Genomic DNA, 24,242 nt, shown 5'->3' with positions numbered 1-24,242 from the left:
TATTCAGGGTTAGGTTCCATAACTCCTGTGTTATTTTTACCCCTGTGTTATCTCTACCTCTGTGTTATATCTACCTCCTGTGTTATCTCTACCCCCTGTTATATTTACCCCTGTGTTATCTCTACCTCCTGTGTTATCTCTACCCCCTGTTATCTCTACCCCTTATTATATCTACCCCTGTGTTATCTTCACATTGTGTTATCTATCAATATGTTATCACAATGTTATCGTTATCACCGTGTTGCCTCTATCAATCAGTTATCTTTATCTCGTTATCTTCACTTGTGATGGGCGGGTGTACAGATGACTGCAGTGACAGAAATAACAAATAATCGGTTTTTTTGTTGTTGTTTTTTAAGACTGGAAGCTTCGGTAGAGTCTGGGAGCAACATCGACTCCATTTATGTGTTCTAGTGTACATGAAGCAATTAAATGCGTTCTGGTGTCACTGTTGTTCCTATTTAAGGGGGGGGGGGGAAATTTGACTTAAGAATGTGTTTTGGGAGGGAGGCTCATCGATGCGGTCTTAGAGGTTCCTTGGTACGAGCAAAATTAAACTTAGGAGCCTTTGAGACGACATACCCAGGCGACAGTAAAGCATAAGGCGAGTGTGTGTGTGTGTGTGTGTGTGTGTGTGTGTGTGTGTGTGTGTGTGTGTGTGTGTGTGACTATCATAACCCTTTAAAATATTCAACAGTTACTATTAAAGAAAACATACACAGATACATTATGTATATATAATTTATTTATTTATATTACCGGGATGAAAATATTAGTCTTTTAGTAATGTAGTTAGAGAGATATGTAGGCAGGTAGTTAACACACTCATATAGACAACCAGTATAATTGTTCATCTTATCTCCCATTGTACACAAAGGTAAAGAATCACGTCTACAGGTAAAGAACGGTGAAATAAGGCGAGTAATATACATACGCGGCAACTCACTCGAGTGGCCGCCCGTGGAGGAGAGGAGAGGGGGGAGGGTAGGAGAGTTTGGTATTGAACGCGTGTAAGACAAGTCAGCAAGCACTATGATTTCCGGTTTGTTTTGATAATGTTGTAGTGATGTGGCACCCTAGGTCGTTTACTGTACTGTGTGTAACGACCTAACGTTTATAATATACCTGAACAATGTACAGTACGTGTTCTATGGTGTTCGTGTGTTCTATCCCCACAGCAGTATCAGACATAAACTGGATCACGGGATATGTACTATGACTTAACATGATGTAAAGTGACATACTAACCTACTATTTTATGGATCTAAATATATATATATCCTGGTATATTTATATATTTACGTGATAAATAACTATGATGAAGTTATTGTTATTTCTATGTTAACTGTTAGAACGTAGTTGAGTAGATGGTAATATCAGTAAGAATGAAGAGTGTACTCAGTAACCCGTCACAACACACCCCACCCCTGGACCCCCACCTGTTATTTTGTCCGTATTCTTATTATCTCACCACTACCTCAGTCCGCCCATCGTGTGTGTGTGTGTGGGCGCCTCTACCTCAGTCCGCCCATCGTGTGTGTGTGTGTGTGTGTGTGTGGAGGGGAGACAGGCTAATAGAATTCCATAATATGATCGAATAACCAATCACAGCTGCGATTCGAAAAGATTGTTTACATTTGATCCAACAATGATAAAGGGAGTTTTTTTTCTACCTCATTATCAGTAAAACAAAAAAATTACCAATCAAGAAGTTATTTAATTCAAGCGAAATGTAAGTTGGATTATAATTGGCTTTTGTTATTGCACAATGTAGGAAAGTAAAACACAAACCCGTGATTGATGGAAGAATTACATGCCGCTTTTAAAACACAAATTACGAAATTGATAAGTAAAATACACGTAAATTGTTAATGCCTAAACCCAGTTGTACAAATTTCACACCTTTTGGGCGGGTTGCGATTGGTTACTGACGGAGCAAGGAGGCAGTGACGTGGCAGGCTGTGATTGGTGAGCGGCTTGCGGATGGAGTTTCCTCTGGGTGTGGGACAATATCAGTCGCCACTCACTGTGTAGCCTCTCGTCGACTAGCACACACGGGCGAGGTTGTCTAGTGCAGTGAATCCAAATGTTGGCACCGTAACGTAGCGCCACTGCGGGAAGAAGGCGGGCGATCGTTCGTCCGGGAGAGCTTCCACAAACATCTATTGCGTGGTGAAGGGGAACGCCCAGGCCCTGCTTTTATGGTAGGTGCCTCTTCATCGACTACGATTACCAGTCATCTAGGCATACTACACAGCTTACCTATGGTTCTTAAGCTTGCTATACAGTTGACCTATGGTATTGTAAGCTTAGTATGCAACATACAGTATATTTCTCAATGTATATATTCTTCCATATTGTAAACCTAGTTTAACACCATATTCTTCCATATTGTAAGCTTAGGATGCAGCATTCCCCAGTGATGTAAGCTTAGTAGACAAGTTATGCCTGCAGTGTTATAAGCTTAGTATACAACATGCTCATTCGCATTGTAAGCTTAGTATACAACATATGCTTACAGTATTGTAAGCTTAGTATACAACATGCCTTTATTGTTGTAAGCTTAGTGAACAACATATGCCTCCACTGTTGTAAGCTTAGTATGCAACATGCCTCCACTGTAGGCAGCTTAGTATACCTACAGTGTTGTCAGCTTAGTATACAACATATATCCAGTGTTGTCAGCTTAGTATACACCATGTATCTCCACTGTGTTCAGCTTAGTATGCACCATATGCCTGCATTGTTGTAAGCTTAGTATACACCATATGCCTTCACTGTTGTAAGCTTGGTATATACCATATGCCTCCACTGTTGTAAGCTTGGTATATACCATATGCCTTCACTGTTGCAAGCTTAGTATACAACATATGCCTCCACTGTTGTAAGCTTAGTATATACCATATGCCTTCACTGTTGCAAGCTTAGTATACACCATATGCCTCCAGTGTTGTAAGCTTAATACTCAACAAAGCTTAACACACCAAACTACATATTGTAAGGTTGCCACAACAAATTCTCCCATAGTGTAAGCTTAGTATACAACATATGCCTGCACGGTTGTCAGCTAAGTATGCACCATATGCCTCCAGTGTTGTAAGCTTAGTATACAACATATGCCTGCACTGTTGTAAGTTTAGTACACAACATATGCCTCCAGTGTTGTAAGCTTAGTATACAACATATGCCTCCAGTGTTGTAAGCTTAGTATATACCATATGTCTTCACTGTTGTAAGCTTAGTATGCAACATATACTTTCACTGTTGTAAGCTTAGTATACACCATGTATCTCCACTGTGTTCAGCTTAGTATGCACCATATGCCTGCACTGTTGTAAGCTTAGTATACAACATATGCCTGCACGGTTGTCAGCTAAGTATGCACCATATGCCTCCAGTGTTGTAAGCTTAGTATACAACATATGCCTGCACTGTTGTAAGCTTAGTACACAACATATGCCTCCACTGTTGTAAGCTTAGTATATACCATATGCCCACTGTTGTAAGCTTAGTACACACTATATGCCTTCACTGTTGTAAGCTTAGTATACACCATATGCCTCCAGTGTTGTAAGCTTAGTTTACAACATATGCCTCCAGTGTTGTCAGCTTAATACTCAACAAAGCTTAACACACCAAACTACATATTGTAAGGTTGCCACAACAAATTCTCCCATATTGTAAGCTTAGTATACAACATATGCATCCAGTGTTGTAAGCTTAGTATAACATGCCTTTATTGTTGTAAGCTTAGTACACAACATATGCCTCCACTGTTGTCAGCTTAGTATGCACCATCTGCCTCTACTGTTGTAAGCTTAGTATATATGCCTCCACTGTAGGCAGCTTAGTATACAACGTATGCTTCCAGTGTTGTCTGCTTAGTATACAACATATGCCTCCACTGTTGTAAGCTTAGTATACAACATATGCCTCTAGTGTTGTCAGCTTAATACTCAACAAAGCTTAACACAAACTACATATTGTAAGGTTGCCACACAAATTCTCCCATATTGTAAGCTTAGTATACACCATATGCCTCCAGTGTTGTAAGCTTAGTATACAACATGCTTCCACTGTTGTAAGCTTAGTATACAACATATGCCTTTATCGTTGTAAGCTTAGTGAACAACATATGCTTCCATTGTCAGCTTAGTATACAACATATGCCTCCAGTGTTGTCAGCTTAATACTCAACAAACCTTAACACAACAAACTACATATTTTAAGTTACCACACAACAAATTCACCCATATTGTAAGCTTAGCGCAATTCCTCCATATTGTAAGTTACCACACAACAAATTCACCCGTATTGTAAGCTTAGCGCAATTCCTCCATATTGTAAGTTACCACACAGCAAATTCACCCGTATTGTAAGCTTAGCGCAATTCCTCCATATTGTAAGTTACCACACAACAAATTCCTCCATATTGTAAGTTACCACACAACAAATTCCTCCATATTGTAAGTTACCACACAACAAATTCCTCCATATTGTAAGTTACCACACAACAAATTCCTCCATATTGTAAATTATAACAACAAATTCCTCCATATTGTAAGTTACCACACAACAAATTCCCCCATATTGTAAGTTACCACACAACAAATTCCTCCATATTGTAAGTTATAACTCAACAAATTCCTCCATATTGTAAGTTACCACACAACAAATTCCTCCATATTGTAAGTTACCACACAACAAATTCCTCCATATTGTAAACAGCTTCGATAGTGCCAGAAAGGGTTTTAATACGTAAATTTTAACCTATATTTTCAAAGTATGTAAATTATTTGTAAACGAGACGAAAAATTGCTTAAAGATTGCTAGAAAAGTCTTTAATACACGTAAATACTAACCTCTATTTTCAAAGTTTGTAAAATATATGTAAATGAAAAAATACGCGTTGATGTTGTTGCTGTAAAAGACTTGACGAAACATTTTTTTTAATTTGTAAAGTATTTGTAAATGAGAAATGCCTCGAGATGAGATAGTGAAGTGTGACATGTTAAACAGCTTATAACGCTTTGATAAACTTCCTTGGGTGTAGTGATGTAATGTTACTAAGACTTGCTCCCCGTGTTAGGTTAGTGATGTAATGTTACTAAGACATACTCCCCGTGTTAGGTTAGTGATGTAATGTTACTAAGACTTACTCCCCGTGTTAGGTTAGTGATGTAATGTTACTAAGACTTACTCCCCGTGTTAGGTTAGTGATGTAATGTTACTAAGACTTACTCCCCGTGTTAGGTTAGTGATGTAATGTTACTAAGACTTACTCCCCGTGTTAGGTTAGTGATGTAATGTTACTAAGACTTACTCCCCGTGTTAGGTTAGTGATGTAATGTTACTAAGACTTACTCCCCGTGTTAGGTTAGTGATGTAATGTTACTAAGACTTACTCCCCGTGTTAGGTTAGTGATGTAATGTTACTAAGACTTACTCCCCGGGTGTGAGTGTCTCCCCAGTGGCTGCACAACACTCGACTCCTGTGGTGCATTATTTGTCTGACTCCTGGACCACGTGGCCTGACTCACTCACCGCCATCGATTTTTTCCTCACAACTGCGTGCGCTTACTGGTCCTACCACACCATGACGTGCGCTGAATAGTCCTACCACACCATGACGTGCGCTGAATGGTCCTACCACACCATGACGTGCGCTGAATAGTCCTACCACACCATGACGTGCGCTGAATGGTCCTACCACACCATGACGTGCGCTAACTGGTCCTTGCAGACTGTCACGAGCGCTAACTGGTCCTAGCAGACTGTCACGTGAACTCGGGACTGTCTAGTAACATCTTGTCCTGCCCGACACCTCTCCAGCCGTCTTCTGAAGTCCTTCCCCACACCACTTCCTCCCCAGGTTTATCAACAGCGTTAGGTTATCAGTATGTGGGAGTTATTTACGATATCAGAAGCCAATCAAGAAAAAAATCAAATGTGTTTTGACATGGCTTGACCATATCTAAAACCTATCATCCTGGGGGGGGGGGGTGTTATCAGTATTACCACCAGGAGCTTTTGCTATCGGTTAAGGAAGCGAGTTCTCCACCTGGGTCTTGGGGAAAACAGTTGAAGTGTTTGTATTCATGCTATCTCACTTAAATCAGAGTTTATTAATATATTTTACGCATTACATTAGTGAGATTTTATTCATGTACTATCTTTTATGGGCAGCCATCACTTATGCATACTAGAATTAACTAAAAGATGTTTACCAATATATTTACGTTGACAGTTTTCCTGTTAAGCAAAATCTAAAAAAAAAAAGGTGTAACTTTATCTCTTTATCTCTCAGGATAATCTCACTAGTACCTTTAATCTTTTGTTGAATTCTTTAAGTAGAAAAATTTGTACGAGAATATTTAGCTTGAAGAGTAAAGAGGAACATGACAGGACTTCTACCGTGTCTTAACTGCTGCAGGCGAGCTATGTGGTGTTGCCAAGTCTCCTGTAGAATATATTATTTTCCTGTTTTCTATGATTTAAGTTTTATTTTTTGTATTTCCAAGAGAATAAATATTTAATCAGGTATTTAAACCTGTAATTAGAATGAAGGAAAAATTGAACACTAATAAGTAATATTGAGGTTAGAGTAAAACTAGCTGCTCTGATATCTGCTCACTCTACACTTGGCGACCTTGAAAACATTACTGACTACAGTACATCGGCGTACAACAGTTTAATAAGACTAAATCATGTTTTCTCCATGAACTGTTACTAGGGTATGTATTGATCATATTGACAGTGTTACAGTTAGCAAAATACACGAATAATTCGCTAATATAAATGACCGTAAACTTCCGAACGTGGGAGTGGGGGTCACTAGGTTCGGGTCGTGTGGTCGGTTACAGCCTAGTGATTTCTTCATTACCCGAGGACATTACTCATTTAATTATATACATATAGAGTTGATTTTTATTGATTATTGAGTATATTTGTTAATCTTTAGTAGTAAGTTCTGATTCATTAAGGCGTCTCATAATCTTCCCCAGAACATCATTTGTGACAATTAAAGTCTATGGTAAAATCGCTTTCACTTTTCACTATAAATTTTCGATTAACGTATAACATGGTTGAACGCGTCACTATTGTAAGCGAGGACTGTCTCTGTGTACTGTTATGCATGACGTAATGTACAGTGGTGCTTTGGGCTGTACATGGTAGGCTGATACTTGATACACATTAAAATATTTTGTGTGTATGTAGGTATTTTTGTAGGTTAATGTGGGAGTTTAGTATTAGGGTTGTAGTCACCTGGTGTATGGAGCGATGTTAGGCACTGGTTGGCTTTGGGAGTAGGAGGAAGTCTTAATTTGTCCGTGGTAGATACCTTTAGGGTTTAGTTGAGTATTATATATTCAGTGCTGCTCTATTATTATTTATTTTGTATAAAGTGCAATCAATGGTTATATTAGAAAGTAGTTCATGGTTTATTAGTGATTAATTAAGGATTATGTTTATTCTTTATTGATTTAATTTATCTTATGGAACCTTCACACTTATGGTATTTTTTGGTTATTAAATTTTATTGGAGTCTTTTGTAATGCGTATAATTCCAAACCTTCACTCCTGAACTGTTGGGGTAAAGAGAGGGCTGTGTTTGGACCTAAGATGTGCTGAGCTGCCAATTTGTTTTTGCTGTGCCATATGTGCCCTCATTAGTATATTAATGTTTAACGTAATTCAAGTTCATAAGTCATGGCATAACAATACCTTTAAATTCTGTTTTTATTATATTTGTTATTTTGTATTATTTAGGTGAGGTTAAGTACACATGTTTATAGTTACTTGATTTGATCTTGTACTTAGAACGAATGAAGAGTGAGTTTGTAAGTTCGTTTTGTTTATGTATTTATAAATTATTTAAGAATTAATTTATATGTTAAAATTACCGAGTCATGAGTTTATATTTTATTATTGACTTCAGGAAGGATTTATATGTATTGTATTTTAGGATTACTGGAACAGATTAGAGTTTCAGGGTTACTCTACAACGGCTTAAGTGGATTAAACTGACTGATGGGAGAAATTATACTTTCCTTACATGGCCAGACTACTTCTCTGTTCTTCGACATGACTACACTAGAAGGAGTTGTCAACCCAAGCCTGGTCTACCCTATTACAAAGCTGGGACCTTGATCACAAACAGGGTGGGTCCTAGAGTACCTCATTGCGGTAGTCATTGAGAATTTTATTTTTTCATCCATTCTGTATGTAGTCCGTTTATGATCATTATTGCACGTGTCTCTGAGCCTGTGGTCATGTACTGTATTTAGTTCGCAGAGGGTGTAACTATGAATGAAGGACAATACGAATACATCCATTTGTAAATTTTGGTTCATTTAGTGTTATTGTAACCTGGAAAGTGAGTAAATTTGTCAGGTAGGATTTGCTTTCCGTGATGTCGTGTTGTGGTGCTTTGAGAACATTCCTGGGTGATGGCGTCCCTCAGAAGTTTTGGCTTGGTGGGTGTATGGTTAGGTTAAGTTTAGGCTAGATGGGTGTAAGGTTAGGTTTAGGCTAGGTGGCTTTCTTTGTTTCCACCAGTCTTGGGATGACGTTGCGTGAGTTCCAGTCCCTGAATTGGAGTTTTTTTAGTTGGGGTGTGTATTACGTTAGTCATACCTCTAATCACCTTGGCCTGTGCTCCGTCCACTCCAGGGGCTTTGAAATTATATCAGTCTAGTTATTTTCATGAGTATAATTACTGTCCTTTATAGTTAATTTCACGCCCGTTATTTATACATGTTACTAAGTACTGTTGCGTTATCCGTCTCTTGTATACAATGTAATGTGTGTTTTGTACTTTGCTATAACTTCCACAGGTATTATTTACTTCTGATGACTCCTGGATTTTTTATTCATCGACCTTGACTAATTCCCGGGGTATACATTCACCTACTGCTGTCACAAGGATTACCATAAACTCTTGCATTTATTCAACGGTGTCTGACCTCTCTAATGATATCTCCTGAGCCAATTATCTGTAGTTTGTCTCTCATGAACTGGAAATCACCATGGTTGTAGTTATAGTATTCCACCTCAACTACTTTCTCTCAACTATCAAAGATCTTGTGTGTAGTGGTAGCTGGGCGGAGTTAGTTCCCTCCCGACGTGGAACCTTCCCCCCCCCTCCCCCGACGTGGAACCTTCCCCCGACGTGGAACCTTCCCCCTCCCCCGACGTGGACCTCCTCCCTCCCCGACGTGGACCTCCTCGACGTGGACCTCCTCCCCTCCCCCGACGTGGGCCTCCTCCCCTCCCCCGACGTGGACCTCCCCCTACCATAGTCTCCTCCGTCAAGACTGTTGTCCTACTCTCGTGGGTTCCAACACGTGTTGTATGAGGTTCAGGAATTATTCTCCCTCAGTTTGCGTGGTAAAATTCATCCAGTCTATCCTCTCATGATTAAAATCTTCCATAATGAAGGCTTGTGCTCTGGATGCTGTTTGGATGACTGCAGATCTGCCACTTTCCCCATTTAATGCTCGTATAACCCCTGGAGCACACAATCTTACTATCAGATTATGCCACTTCTTGTAGCCCTGTCCTCACAGATCTGAACGTCTGGTTGTTCTCTGTCAGCATATTCCTTCAATACGTCAACTAGACTTATGTCATTCATGTAGAAACACATGATTGACCTAGTTTCAAAATATTATCCTCCCTGAGAGCTGTGAGTCTTGACGGTTAGTAAAATCACTCGTGTCTCCCTTGTCTCTGTTCCCTCTGTGTTAATACTATGACTTAATGTTACTTCATGGAGTGTATTGATATTATTTAGGGGTTAATGTCGCCTCATGTCCCCTACTGACGGCAGGAGAAGGCTGGGACACTACCTAGACCTTCCCATCTTCCTTGGCTTCTCCTGATCTTGTAAAACATAGATTGTGGGTCGTTGTGTAACTCTTTCAAAGTACCTCTGAGCTCTTTGTCGTTTTGTTGTTGTCAAATTATCAGGTTGAGTCAGTGGTGATGTAGACACTGTTGTACTCTGTTAATTGCTCGAGGTTCCGTGCCTTGAACAAGAACATTACTCCTGCGCTTGTTTTAGAGATGGTTATTCTCACCGACTGTACTGTGTGTTTCTCCGGTTATGTTACGTTAGGTCATGTCAGGTCATGGTAGGTTATGTTAGGTCAGGTCATGGTAGGTTATGTTAGGTCAGGTCATGGTAGGTTATGTTAGGTCAGGTCATGGTAGGTTATGTGTTAGGTTAGGTTATGATAGATTAGGTTCATTCATGTTAGGTTAGCGTCTGGATAAGCTGAGGTGCCTCATCTACAGGTTATCCTAATAATTTATTTTCCATTTTCTTTTATCTGTGACTTTAAATTCAGTCAAGCGATAAAGTAGAACACCTATCAGTTAGCCATGTGTGTGTGTGTATTAGTCTGTCCCGGAAGTCAAAAGGATTGTGAATTCTACGACATTGTATAGAAAATATAAAAACAGTATTGGTGTAGGATATACAGTATATAGTATAAATACTGTATAGTCAAAAATGTTAACCATACAGGAAACTAACTACTAAGTCACAGGTTATAGGGTTAATAATTTTATTGTACAGTAGCTTATAATTTATCGCAATTTACTGGAAAATATTGCATTGGGCAATCAGAGGACTGTTATCACTCCCCGTATAGCGAGGCAGAGTAGTACGCGTACAGTACCTGTCTGCTTCAAGTGTGTGTTCAGCAGGGATCAGTCGCTGTACATACGCTCGCTCACCAGTGCTGAGCCATTACGCGCTGTCCACCACTTGACTACGGACGTGCCGACGGCTTCTGCTCTGCCTTTGAATTCTTATATTACTGTACACAAAGTAAGTGGAAGACAGTGCCCCTCAGTAATGTCTAAATCATTATCAATGTGATCACCAAACTCAAAAGTATCAATACTTCTGAAAATCATAAATCCGGCTACATTATATTTACTTAAAAGTTAAATATTATTATTAAAACTGTTTTGGGGAATTCAAGAGGAATTCCGAGACCCTGCTTCATAGTAGAGAATGTAAGGGGGGGGGGGTGATGGCGGACAGTTAATAGTCTTAGTTTGTTTAAATAGGTCTATGTGTGTACGCCCCCCTTGTCCCTATTGGTTACCTGTAAATATGATAACACTAAAATTATTAAATAAATGTGACTGATGGAATTACAACTTATTTGTTTCCCTCGAACAGAATCAATCAGTGTGTGAGCTGTCAGTGTCAGCTAGAAGGGAGAGGAGCTGGTCTAGGATTGAGAGCTGACAGTCATAGCCCCAGGAAGGGCTGACAGTGGATGGCCCTACACACGATCAGCTGAAAACCTTACGTCATCACAGAACCAAAACAATACGGCAAGAACATGGCCGACCTTCAATACAAACTGGTAAGGTTTTGTTTAATAATTTCCCATTTCTGTAACAATAATAATGGTGAGAATCTACGCGTGTGTGTGTACGTGTACATCGGTCGGTCAGCCACCAGAAAAGTATTGACGCTTTTACTAACCAAGTATCGTCTCGTGAGCGAAGATAAACGTGTCTCAGCAGACCAGAATCTGGAACAGTTGGTAGCCCTGATGAGGTGTACGGTCCACACACCTCCCACCACGGTGTTGAGAGACATAATGCACACGGCTGGAGAAGGAAATAGAGAGTTATGAAACAAGAAGAGTCTGTTTAGTTTAACAAATTTAGTGACAAAGCTTGGAGTACAGTTTGCTTATTCTGAAGTGAGATGACATTATTCTTGTTATCGATTCTTGTTAACGATATTGTTTGAAAGGAAAGTACGGTATCATTGTCCATTAACTGACAGAGTAGGGAAGACATGAATTAAGGTCAGTCAGTCAAATATCTAAATCTCCCGTCACAAATCCAAAATAATTAAATTCTCTCTTAAATCCTGGAATGTTTTATTATACGAAGGACTTGCACTTGGCTTTGCGGGCTGTTAAAACAACATCTGGCAACACAAGGCTTGGAGGAAGATGCCATGGGTCGCTGCAAAACGACCTTGTGTAAAACTATCACAAAGTTCTATCTTATCATAATTGTTAGAATAGTGTAATTATTAACATCACTATACGCGTTTATGGACATTCGTTTTAAACTATGAATATGACTATTTATCTTAGGCCGTGAATTAAAGAACTTGGAATTGCATTAAGTCGGGAACATCACCACACCAAGTCAATGAAGGATGTTTTATAAATATAATGATTTAATAACTACTACTTAGCCAGAAAAATGCTGAAAATGAATAAAACGGTAAATTATTTAAACAATTATTCCTTCCTTGGTAATAATTTTTGCTTTTCTACGTGAATATTGTAATAAGTATTGATAACATAACACGGGTTAATAACAGGGTGTTAACGTTATGAAACTGGTTAAAAATAAGTAAGTTGCATGATGGTTCGCCTTCCGGTCACCAGTGTACCGAGTCGTACTCCAGCACCGTGATAAATGCCGACTTACTGGAGCTAACTATCTTACTTTGACTTTATAAACATAATTATGTAGTAAGAACACGTTTGTATATTCTACTACTACTATTCCCTCTACTACTACTATTACTTCTGCGCCCATTACTACTACGATGTTGTTCCTTTAAAAAAATTATGAATGATATGTACAGGTAAATTAAGTATGGGTGCCAAGAAACAGAAGATTGTGTAGTACAATTATCTGCTGACATACACGGGACTTTGTTTCTCCTTGAAGAAAACGAATACAAGGAAGGAGGGACAGTGCAAGTGTGTGGCCGCGTATAAACAAGTGTCGCGGTTTAAGTGTGGCCACAAACAAGTGTCAAAGTGTGGCCATAAACAGATGACTCGATTTAAGTGTGGCCACAAGCAAGTGCCTGAGTTTAAGTGTGGCCACATAAACAAGTTTATCATTGTAAGAGGTAACATTTAAACAAGTTTCTTAGTTTAAGTGTCTAATTGTTACAGTGGCCACATTTAAATAAGAGAGTGGCTTCACGTGAACAAGTGCAATGTTTAGGGGAGAAGGAGCAGTGTCATGCAATATCAGGGGTGCCAACCTCACCATATGTTCCAAATTGTTTCCATATTTTTATGAATATTTCCCTAACTGTATAATGCCTCAGCGTGTATAAATGAATATGTATACATGTATTTACGTGTTGATATGTATTATTTTGTTTATATAAGATGAATTAAATGTTAGGTAATGTAGAATAGTCCCTTAAAGGTATTCAGCACACCAGTTTGTTTATCAGAGGTTGAGAATGAGATAGTGTTATTGTACTGTATGCTACTGATTGTACTGCCGGGGGGGATATCACCTCTTGTTGAAATAGTGTTGTGGTAATTTTTTTTTTCACACCTGTTGCTCATGCTATCCACAATGTAACATACAGTACTGAACAAGCCGTGATGTGTGTATGGGGTTAAGTTGTATCGTCCAGGTCTGTTTGATATGTATAGTAATGGTGGAAGTATGATCTGGGAGAGAGAGGGGTGGGGAATTAGAGAGACAGGAAGGGAAACAGAGAGAGGTTTTTACAGTTTACTTTCACAGCAACTTGTTGATATCTCACCCACACTTGCTGATTAATACAGACTTCTTCACCTGTAGTTGATGTTGACAGGTAAACAGTGCCAAGGTGGGTGACGTCTCGGGGGTGGAGAAGGCTCTGGGGGAGGGGGCGAGGGTGGATGACCAAGACCTCACGTCAGGCAGAGCCCCCATACACCACGCTAGTGCCGCCGGTCACGTCGACATCGTCAGACTGCTCCTGGCCCGTGGCGCCCAGGTTGACCTCGCCAGCACACACCCAGGGGATGCGGGTGAGTTACCGAGGCGAGGCTGCTGTCGTAAATCAACGCCACTGCAGGCAAAGGACGGGTGAAAAATCGTTAAGGGTGTCATTTAAGGCGTTACAGTTAGCCCTCAGCAGCGTCTGGCGTTCTTTTGAAAGTCTGCATTGATGAGTTTGTGGAAGTTACTCCATACACTGATGGTAACATAATCCAGCACCAGTATTGGCAGTGAGGGAGTGAACCGTCGTCTGTGATACCCATCGATAAACGTGTCAATGCAGAGGTGTAGGTAACGCCAGGCGCTGATGGCAGGGTCATGGTTTGTGTTGTGTTCATCGTGGTCACTTGTAATATGTACCTGGATGATAACTTTATACTAGTTTGGTAAGCCTGAGCTTAGTGAAATTAAGATTAGGTTAGTTTAGCTTTGACGAATTCTTATAGGTTAAGTTAGGTGTGGTTAAGTTAGTTTTAGCTGTCTTAAGTTGGGCAAGGATGGCTAAGGGGCATATCTTAGGATGAATTAGCTTAACTTTCCTTTATCCTAGGTTAAATAAAGTCAGCTGTGATAAAGGTGGGTTAATTTAATGATTGGTTAAGTTATATCAGACTCGCACACCTAAAGCATCACCCTCAACCACCACAGGAGCGACACCAGTACACTTGGCGGCGGAGGGCGGCTACAGCCAGGTACTCACAGCGTTACTGGCTGCAGGTGCTGTGCCTGACATCTACGACTACAACAGTAAGAAACTAAAGCATTTGTCCTCACCTGTTCCCTTGTTTGTTGTTGTTTACAGGTGTTTTGTCTCTTCTATTGATGTTTTGTTTACCTTGAGGTTTTCTTGTTTGCACCTGTTGCCTCTTCTCTCTACCTGAGGCATACTACACCTGGAGGTATATGGTCATTGAGGTGTGTGTGTGTGTGTGTGTGTGTACACGAATATAAACTAGAGTAGATCTTATCGGTTGTAATTACTCAGGTGAACTTTATTGTTAAGGTTTGCAAGTCAGTTGGTGCCAATACTTAGTGTCCAGCCTATTATGGTACAACCTACATGGTACAGTATGTAGTACAATATACTGTACATGGTACAATATATAGGTACATGGCGCAATTCTAACAATGTGATGAGTTTCCCGCCACTTGATTGTTCCTGCCAATTTCGAGCTAATAGTATGAAGGCCTTACGCCTGTCTTCGACCAATGAGAGCCTATGAGGCGTGACGTCATGAAAGTTGTGGCGTTCTCTGTAGGCTGACACTGTTTGCAAAGTGGAGTCTGTGTTTGGTCAGAGTTAAGTGTGGTTGTGTCGTGGGTGTCACCCCCTCATATGGCGGCTATAACCTCGGTACCTATTAGGTTTGATCAGTTTCTCGAAATTAGTGTGAGTCATGGACCCCTTGGTTAGCAAGCTATTAAGGATAGGTTTATTGTTTTGAAGTGTAATTGTCAAACCCTAATAGAGGATATTTAATAAATACAGCAACCGTTAATAAAAGTGCTCATTCATCCCTCCCTTGTTGGGAAAGGTTGATGTTATAAATGTCTTGGTATTATGCAGTAATACGGGGAGTTCTATAGTATATATTAACTATCCTATACTTCCCCTCTGTGAAGTATTGTATCTTAGTCCCCATAACCAGCTCCCCTGAGTCTCCCCCCTGGTGTAGGCTGACCACAAACCGTTAGTCCTGTACTCCCCTCCCCTCACAGCCTCTCCTCAAACGTAAACAATTACCTCTCCCTCCCTCACGAGTATTAGGAGAAAGAATAACAGGAATAAGTCAAATAAAGAGTAAGAAGAATAAGTATACTGTATACTGTAAATAAGTAAGTATAAACAAAGAATTAAAAAGACGATAAAGGAGTAATTTGTTACATTATATATGTTACATATAATACATGTGTGGTACAATATGCTGTACATGGTGCAACATACATGGTACAGTATATGTGGTACAATATGCTGTACATGGTGCAAATATACATGGTACAGTATATGTGGTACAATATGCTGTACATGGTGCAACATACATGGTACAGTATATGTGGTACAATATGCTGTACATGGTGCAACATACATGGTGGCACAATATGTATGGTACGTGGTACAATATGGGTATGTACATGGTGCAAACATACATGGTACAGTATATGCTGGTACATACATGGTGGTACAATATGCTGTACATGGTGCAACATACATGGTACAGTATATGTGGTACAATATGCTGTACATGGTGCAACATACATGGTACAGTATATGTGGTACAATATGCTGTACATGGTGCAACATACATGGTACAGTATATGTGGTACAATATGCTGTACATGGTGCAACATACATGGTGCAACATACATGGTACAGTGTATGTGGTACAATATGCTGTACATGGTGCAGCATACATGGTACAGTGTATGTGGTACAATATACTGTACATGGTACAGTATATGTGGTATTGTGGTACAATATACTGTACATGGTACAAAATACATTGTACTGTATATGTGGTACAATATACATGATACAATATACTGTACATGGTACAATATATTGTACATGGTACAACATGCATGGTACAATATATATGGTATAATATATATGGTACAACATACATGATACAGCATACATGATACATACTGTACATGGTACAACATACATGGTACAGTATACATGGTACAATATCCTGTACATGGTACAACATACATGGTACAACTTATATGGTACAACATACATGGTACAACATATATGGTACAACTTATATGGTACAACTTACATGGTACAACTTACATGGTACAATATACAGGGCATATGGTACAATATATATATGTGAAGGGAAGTACTTGGTCAGGACCCACTACCCTTTACAGACCTACAGCCAGTTCACCGGGCAGCTATCCGTGGCCGCAGGGAGGTCTTGGAGGTGCTTCTAGACCATGGCTGTGACCTCTCATCAAGGGCAGGGGACTGGACAACACCCCTGCACCATGCTGCCGCCCAGGGCCACTTGTTTCTGGTCAAATGGCTCGTCAAGAACGGTGGGAGGCTGGACCTGACGGATAAGGCGGGTCGCACGCCACAGGAGTACTCCAGGGTCAGGTACCATCGCCGGGTCTATCGCTACTTCAAGAACATCATGAAAGCCGTAAGTGTTAACGGTGGACTTATCACTTTCGTGTCCAGAGTTTTACTTATTTTGATGATTAATATATTGAGTGCATATTGACATAAAGTTTGATGTGTGGGCTATTAAAGCCTTATTATGAAGTAATAAAGAAATGCAACAACTATAGCTCCCTGTGTCATAGTAACTTACGTTGTTGAGTGCGGAAGTTAATGACAAGTCTTGTGAATCGCCTTCGTTATCATCTTGGTCTGTGCTCCGTCCACTCCTGGTGCTTTACATTTTTCCAGGGTGGCTGTCGCTTCCTTGACAGTTTCATCTGTGATTGGAATCTCTCTTTAATTTATATTCCACCCCAGAGGTATGCATCCTCTTAAGTACTGTACTGGCATGTTGTCCAGTATCTCTTTGTGTGAATATGATACAAAGTATTCGTTTAGAGCATCAACTGACTGCTTTTCATCCTCCAGAGCTTTTGTTTTCATTATTTTAGAGGGGCAACAGTAACTAATGTCTTATATTTGCTTCTGGTGTATGCATAAAGGACTTGGGGGGGAGGGGGGGGGGGTCTCTCTCTCGATGTTTTGGGTCAATGTCTTATTGAAATATCATTTTGTTGATCTAATTTCTTGTTTGGGATATATAATGTTTTGTGCCCTGGTATATATTGCTCAAGTAGTATTTTATTTTGATGGTTTTTTTTTTTGCCTTTTTAATTCATTCATGTGGACTTCCTTTCTCTTTTCCTTGACCTCCAGGGTACCAATTCTTCTACTGTAGCCATGAGGATTTCTTTAAATATTTTCCATAATTCTTCTGTATCTGATATTCTTCATACCGGATATTCACTGTAGTTCCCCTATATAGGTCTTGGTAGTTCCCCTGGTTGAAGTATTCTGTCTCACTTGACCTAACCCAGCTTTTGAAGATCCACTATAGTCTGTAAGTGTCGCTGGCAGAAGTTATTTTTCCCCAATGTGGAACTCTTGTATTGACTCCTCAGTTGTCAAGATCAAATCCAGAATATTGTCTTTCCTCGTGGGTTTTGACATATGTTCTGGGAGGAATGAGTCTTATGAGATCGAGGAATTCCTCTCTTTCAGCTTGAGAGATAAGATTCACCCAGTCTGTGGTCCCGTGATTAAAATCTTCCGTAATGCGTGCGTGTGATATGGATGACTAAGAAAGTTTCCTACCTCTCCCCTTCTGATGCAGAGTCATTCCAGTAGTACACACCTCCTGTCAGCCTGCTATTATTTTGTGCTTTTAATTCACACTAAATAAATTCAGATGATCTCATTTCAATTAGCTTGTCTTTGCACCTTACTGTCGGGTGTTATTTGACACACAGTAGCACAACCACCACCTCTTGTAGCCCTGTCCTTTCAAATTGAGTTGGGTGCTACCCCAGTAAAAAATTGCACCTGATGTTTACTTGTTCAGTATTCGATCTTACTAACAAGACTTCTGGGATCATTGTACTGTACTTACACTTTGTAGCCCAGGTGTGTACTAATACTTTGCTGTCACTCAGAATTAATTATAACTGTCATCCAGCCATGATACAATGATATGAGTTATTAGGGATGTCACCTAGGTTGGGGAGTTTTGAGGTGACTAAAGAGACCAATACGGGACCCTCAGCGTCGTTCACATTTGTTGGACATGTAGAGGGCTCCATCTACTGCGGGAGGGGCGGTGGCTGCGTCTTTCCGGCGTTGGTGCTTGTCTGCCTCGGTTTGCAGTCGGGCTAACTCGAAAGTATTGACACCTTCACGTGTGGTGCTCTTCCAAGCGTTATGTTATGGAGTAATCGACTCCCAGGTAAGGGGGTCGATTTGGTACTTTTTCAGGTTTGTCTTAAGACTATCCTTATACCTTTTCAATTGCCTGCCGGCTTTACGTTTACTATTTGTTAGGTGACTGTAAAGTAGCTGCTTTGGCAGTCTACTGTTGTCCATGCAGGTAACATGGCCAGTCCAACGTAGTTGTTCATGGATAATGGTAGCCTCGATGCTCCTACAGTTGGTGTCTGCAAAAATACTAGCATTTGTTCTCTTGTCTTCCCAGTGAACTCAGAGGATGGAATGTAGACTACTTTGGTGAAAGTTTTCAAGTGCCTTGAGGTGCCTCCTGTATGTGACCCATGTCTCGCTGCCATATAGCAGGGTGGGGAGGACCAATGCTCGATATACGTGCAGCTTTGTAGATAATTTCAGCTCCCTACAGCTCAAGACACGATTTCGGAGCCTGCCAAAGGCTTGAGATGCACATCTGATCCGATGCTGAATCTCTTCACCGATGTCTGCGGTGGTGGACAGGTGGGAGCCGAGATACCGAAAGTGGGCAACATAAGAGAGGGTAGTACCGTTAAGCTGGATGGATGGTGGAGGTGTGTCTGAACCAGGGGCAGGTTGAAAGAGAATCTGAGTCTTATGTACATTCACCTCAAGGCTGAAGTGTGCATACGCGTCTGCCTAGGTGTTCAGGATCTCCTTTAGGTCGTGTTCAGTGTGAGCAACAAGGATGAGGTCGTCTGCATACTGAAGTTCAGTAATAGATGCTGCCGACACCTTTGTTCTTGCCTGGAGTCATCTTATGTTGAAAAGACCGCGCTGGCTAAATTGGCACTGGCACGAGTAAGGAAGGCAGTGTTGTCATCCTAGAAGGTTGTGAGTTAGTGGAAGTATTCTCATTTGTTCTTTGAAGTAGTGATTGTTGTGGGTTAATTGTAAAACTTAAAGCTAGAGCATGGGGAGGGAAGTCTCCCTCCCAACCTCGACCAGTGATGAGTGTGACTCCATCTTCTGTCGATAGAGATGTGAAAGTGATCTGCGTGGAAGGGGCTGCAGGGCCTTTATATTGGAGGAGAGCCGGCAGATGACCTCTCCTAATTAACACTAAACTGGTTAGATCGGGACAGCTGTGTTTCTCCAGGTGTGTGGTCATGTCGCCTGCCGGTAATGCTTCCTAATTATTACCATCTGGGTGTGGTGTCTTTAACATGATGACCGCAGGGTTAACTCAAGTACTTTGTGGCCGCCAGCTCTCCTGGGCTGTCACTGTAGGGTGTGTCAACCTATGTGGGTTACCACGTGGGCACCTTACTGTTGTATGTGTTGTTCTTCTCTGGGCTGAAAGGTGTGGTCTGATAAACATTACACCTCCCACCAAGACCAAAGCTTCCATACCAGAGAATTGATGACACATATAGACAGTAATATCATGTGCAGTATCTAAAATAGTCCCTGAGGCGATAATACAATCTCGCATTTACAAACAATAATCTCATAGATACTGGTATGTACGTTTTTCTACTGGCTTGGTTTGATCTGACAAAACTTGCTATAATTAAGTGTAATAGTGTGTAATAATAAGGTAACACCATTACACTCATCCCCAACATAATTAACATACAAAGGCCAAGAAAGTTTGCATAATATTTAGTGAAAACCGTATCATGATTATAGTATTACAATCTTTGTTTAGTTCCTTCATTTTATTATCCCTGAAGATTGTAGTAACTTGAAGTTCGTAATTCCTGAGGAGCGTGTATACCGGGTAACTTTATTGGCCTCGTCATAGTCATAATCAATCGCGTACTAATCGAAATCTTTCTCTGTACTCTAAAAATCGCCACACAGATTCTTCATCAACTAGAGCATTGATTATTGATGCCGGCAACATTTCAGTTTAATTATAAGACTAGCATTCGTTGGGTCAGGCTCACTATCAAGGTCAATGCATGTCTTGTCACTGTCCACTTCTACCTCCTCACAGTCTGTATGTTCTTGTTGTGATACATTAGTGTCACTGTTTGTGTTACCATTAGACACACTTTCATCATTTTCATCCTCACTTTCATCGCCATTATTGCCGTCAGTGCATGTCATGTAACTCTGTACCAGAACACAGTCTGCAAGAAGGTCTTGTGATGCATAGCAGTCACTTTTTGTACTATGAGTATACCAAAATCACTATAGCCAAGCATGGCTGGGGTATCCACGTGAGCACTGGCGTCAATAAACACGCGCTCGGGAATAATGGGCTCCTGAACCCACACCAGAAGGCCTGGCCTCACTCGACTCTTGCACGAATATCTGGCAGATATTGCACAGCACTTCTCACACCCGTGGAACATGAATAATGTCAATTTTATGCCGAAAAGTTATAAAAAATAGCATTAGAAAATACACTGAACCTCCTTATGCTATACAATGCGCCAAAATTAAGGAGGCAGCATCTGGGCGTGCAAATTGGCCAGGGAGCTGTGACATAGCAAGGGGAAATCCACTGCGATTGGCTGCCTCATGGGGGGTATGGTCTGATTGGCTGCCTCATGGGGGGTATGGTCTCGCGCTGTCATTGGCTCGTGCTCCTCTCGTTCTGAATGGGATGTTGCCACTTTCTAAGTGAGTGCACAGCCAGCAGATACAGCTCCAGGCCTGAAGCGAAATCACACATTACATTTTAAGTACTTTACACCATATTTCTATTCTAGCTAGAGGGTTACATCCAACCCAACATGTAGAGGAAGGGTGAAAATAGTGATATCCGTCCAAAAACGCATTTTGTCTGGGTTGTCGCTTTACCCCCTTCTGATGCGGAGCGCCTCATATTAAGAAGTGCCATTTAATCAATGAAACACAGAGTAAAAGACATGTTGCAGCAAAGTTCAGTGGCTGATATTGTTTAATTTATTTTCATTCTTTATTCCCTTTTTCAGGTAAGAAGACCACTCAGTGCCACACAAAAGCCATTCATGTATAACATCCGAAGTTATCAGTCCAAGACCAAAGCACCCAACCCAATCACACTTTCCAGATTGCCTATACCCAAACAGGACTATGAGAAGATGCGTCGCTTGAACTTGAACTTGAACAACAAGCAAATCACACCAAGACATCCAGCTAAACCATTTGTTCACACAAAGAAAAACCTACCAGCAAGCACAACCCCAAAGACAGACTCGCTGCCAGTTAGCAAGACCACAACGAGTGAACAGCAGTCCAAGGACTTGGCAGTTAACAAGACCTCAAAGAGTGAACCACATTCCAAGGACTTGGCAGTTAACAAGACCACGAAGAGTGAACCACAGTCCAAGGACTTGGCAGTTAACAAGACTGCAAAGAGTGAACCACAGTCCAAGGACTTGCCAGTTAACAAGACTGCAAAGAGTGAACCACAGTCCAAGGACTTGCCAGTTAACAAGACCACAAAGACTGAACCACAGCCCAAGGACTTGGCAGTTAACAAGACCTCAAAGAGTGAACAGCAATCCAAGGACTTGCCAGTTAACAAGACTGCAAAGAGTGAACCACAGTTCAAGGACTTGCCAGTTAACAAGACCACAAAGAGTGAACCACAGTCCAAGGACATGCCAGTTAAAAAGACCACAAAGAGTGACCCACATTCCAGGGACCTGCCAGTTAACAAGACCACAAAGACTGAACCACAACCCAAGGACTTGCCAGTTAACAAGACCTCAAAGAGTGAACAGCAGACCAAGGACTTGCCAGTTAACAAGACGTCAAAGAGTGAACAGCAGACCAAGGACTTGGCAGTTAACAAGACCTCAAAGAGTGAACAGCAGACCAAGGACTTTGCATTTAACAAGACCTCAAAGAGTGAACCACAGCCCAAGGACTTGGCAGTTAACAAGACCTCAAAGAGTGAACAGCAGCCCAAGGACTTGCCAGTTAACAAGACGTCAAAGACTGAACCACAGCCCAAGGACTTGCCAGTTAACAAGACCTCAAAGAGTGAACAGCAGACCAAGGACTTTGCAGTTAACAAGACCTCAAAGAGTGAACAGCAGACCAAGGACTTTGCAGTTAACAAGACCTCAAAGAGTGAACAGCAGACCAAGGACTTGCCAGTTAACAAGACCTCAAAGATTGAACAGCAGACCAAGGACTTTACAGTTAACAAGACCACAAAGACTGAACCACAGTCCAAGGACTTGCCAGTTAACAAGACCTCAAAGAGTGAACAGCAGACCAAGGACTTGGTAGTTAACAAGACCTCAAAGAGTGAACAGCAGACCAAGGACTTTACAGTTAAGACCACAAAGACTGAACCACAGTCGAAGGACTTGCCAGTTAACAAGACCTCAAAGATTGAACCACAGTTCAAGGAATTGCCAGTTAACAAGACCTCAAAGACTGAACCACAGTTCAAGGACTTGCCAGTTAACAAGACCTCAAAGACTGAACCACAGTTCAAGGACTTGTCAGTTAACAAGACCTCAAAGACTAAACCACAGCCCAAGGACTTGCCAGTTAACAAGACTACAAAGACTGAACCACAGTCCAAGGACTTGCCAGTTAACAAGACCTTAAAGACTGAACCACTGTTCAAGGACTTGCCAGTTAACAAGACTTCAAAGACTGAACCACAGTCCAAGGACTTGCCAGTTAACAAGATGACAAAGACTGAACCACAGTCAGACTTAACTTCAAGACCACAAAGGACTTGCCAGTTAACAAGACTTCAAAGACTGAACCACAGTCCAAGGACTTGCCAGTTAACAAGACTTCAAAGACTGAACCACAGCCCAAGGACTTGCCAGTTAACAAGACCTCAAAGACTGAACCACAGCCCAAGGACTTGCCAGTTAACAAGACCTCAAAGACTGAACCACAGCCCAAGGACTTGCCAGTTAACAAGATGACAAAGACTTGCCAGTTAACAAGACCTCAAAGACTGAACCACAGTCCAAGGACTTGCCAGTTAACAAGACTGCAAAGACTGAACCACAGTTCAAGGACTTGCCAGTTAACAAGACTTCAAAGACTGAACCACAGTTCAAGGACTTGCCAGTTAACAAGACCTCAAAGACTGAACCACAGTTCAAGGACTTGCCAGTTAACAAGACTGCAAAGACTGAACCACAGTCCAAGGACTTGCCAGTTAACAAGACTTCAAAGACTGAACCACAGTCCAAGGACTTGCCAGTTAACAAGACTTCAAAGACTGAACCACAGTCCAAGGACTTGCCAGTTAACAAGACTCAAAGACTGAACCACAGTCCAAGGACTTGCCAGTTAACAAGACCTCAAAGACTGAACCACAGTCCAAGGACTTGCCAGTTAACAAGACTGACAAAGACTGAACACAGTCCAAGGACTTGCCAGTTAACAAGACTTCAAAGACTGAACCACAGTCCAAGGACTTGCCAGTTAACAAGACTCAAAGACTGAACCACAGTCCAAGGACTTGCCAGTTAACAAGACTCAAAGACTGAACCACAGTCCAAGGACTTGCCAGTTAACAAGACTTGCCAGTTAACAAGACTGCAAAGACTGAACCACAGTCCAA

The 24,242-nt window shown here is 41.1% G+C and overlaps 1 protein-coding gene across 5 annotated transcripts; it reads left to right on the top strand.

Annotated features, from left to right (window-relative positions):
- Nucleotides 1-1,936: 1,936 nt before the first annotated feature.
- LOC121869059 (cell surface glycoprotein 1-like) lies at nucleotides 1,937-24,151 on the top strand. Of its 5 annotated transcripts, XM_042370168.1 has the most exons (9): nucleotides 1,937-2,204; nucleotides 8,065-8,162; nucleotides 11,198-11,387; nucleotides 13,622-13,820; nucleotides 14,440-14,538; nucleotides 16,669-16,943; nucleotides 21,649-23,346; nucleotides 23,412-23,538; nucleotides 23,610-24,151. In XM_042370168.1, exons 3-9 carry the CDS (start codon nucleotides 11,364-11,366, stop codon nucleotides 24,122-24,124), a joined length of 2,937 nt encoding a protein of 978 aa, XP_042226102.1. In that variant the 5' UTR covers nucleotides 1,937-2,204; nucleotides 8,065-8,162; nucleotides 11,198-11,363; the 3' UTR covers nucleotides 24,125-24,151. The 5 variants fall into 5 exon arrangements, with proteins under 5 accessions (XP_042226102.1, XP_042226101.1, XP_042226105.1 ...); XM_042370167.1 differs by lacking the exon at nucleotides 8,065-8,162; XM_042370171.1 differs by lacking the exon at nucleotides 8,065-8,162 and having other exon boundaries at nucleotides 1,938-2,204; nucleotides 21,649-22,881; nucleotides 23,394-23,538.
- The last annotated feature ends 91 nt before the right edge of the window (nucleotides 24,152-24,242 follow it).

This window comes from Homarus americanus, unplaced genomic scaffold (assembly GCF_018991925.1).
Source record: "Homarus americanus isolate GMGI-L3 unplaced genomic scaffold, GMGI_Hamer_2.0 scaffold24694, whole genome shotgun sequence".
NCBI lineage: Eukaryota > Metazoa > Arthropoda > Malacostraca > Decapoda > Nephropidae > Homarus > Homarus americanus.
The sequence above is the reverse complement of the archived record's forward strand: the minus strand, read 5'-3'. Positions and strand labels throughout refer to the sequence as shown.

What these genes read in the sequence shown, in the direction of transcription:
- LOC121869059 (XM_042370167.1), top strand. Translation starts at nt 11,364, where the DNA reads ATGGCCGACCTTCAATACAAACTG. An exon ending in CCGACCTTCAATACAAACTG is followed by an intron (nt 11,388 to 13,621) that starts GTAAGGTTTTGT and finishes TGATGTTGACAG; the next exon opens with GTAAACAGTGCCAAGGTGGG. An exon ending in TGACATCTACGACTACAACA is followed by an intron (nt 14,539 to 16,668) that starts GTAAGAAACTAA and finishes TACCCTTTACAG; the next exon opens with ACCTACAGCCAGTTCACCGG.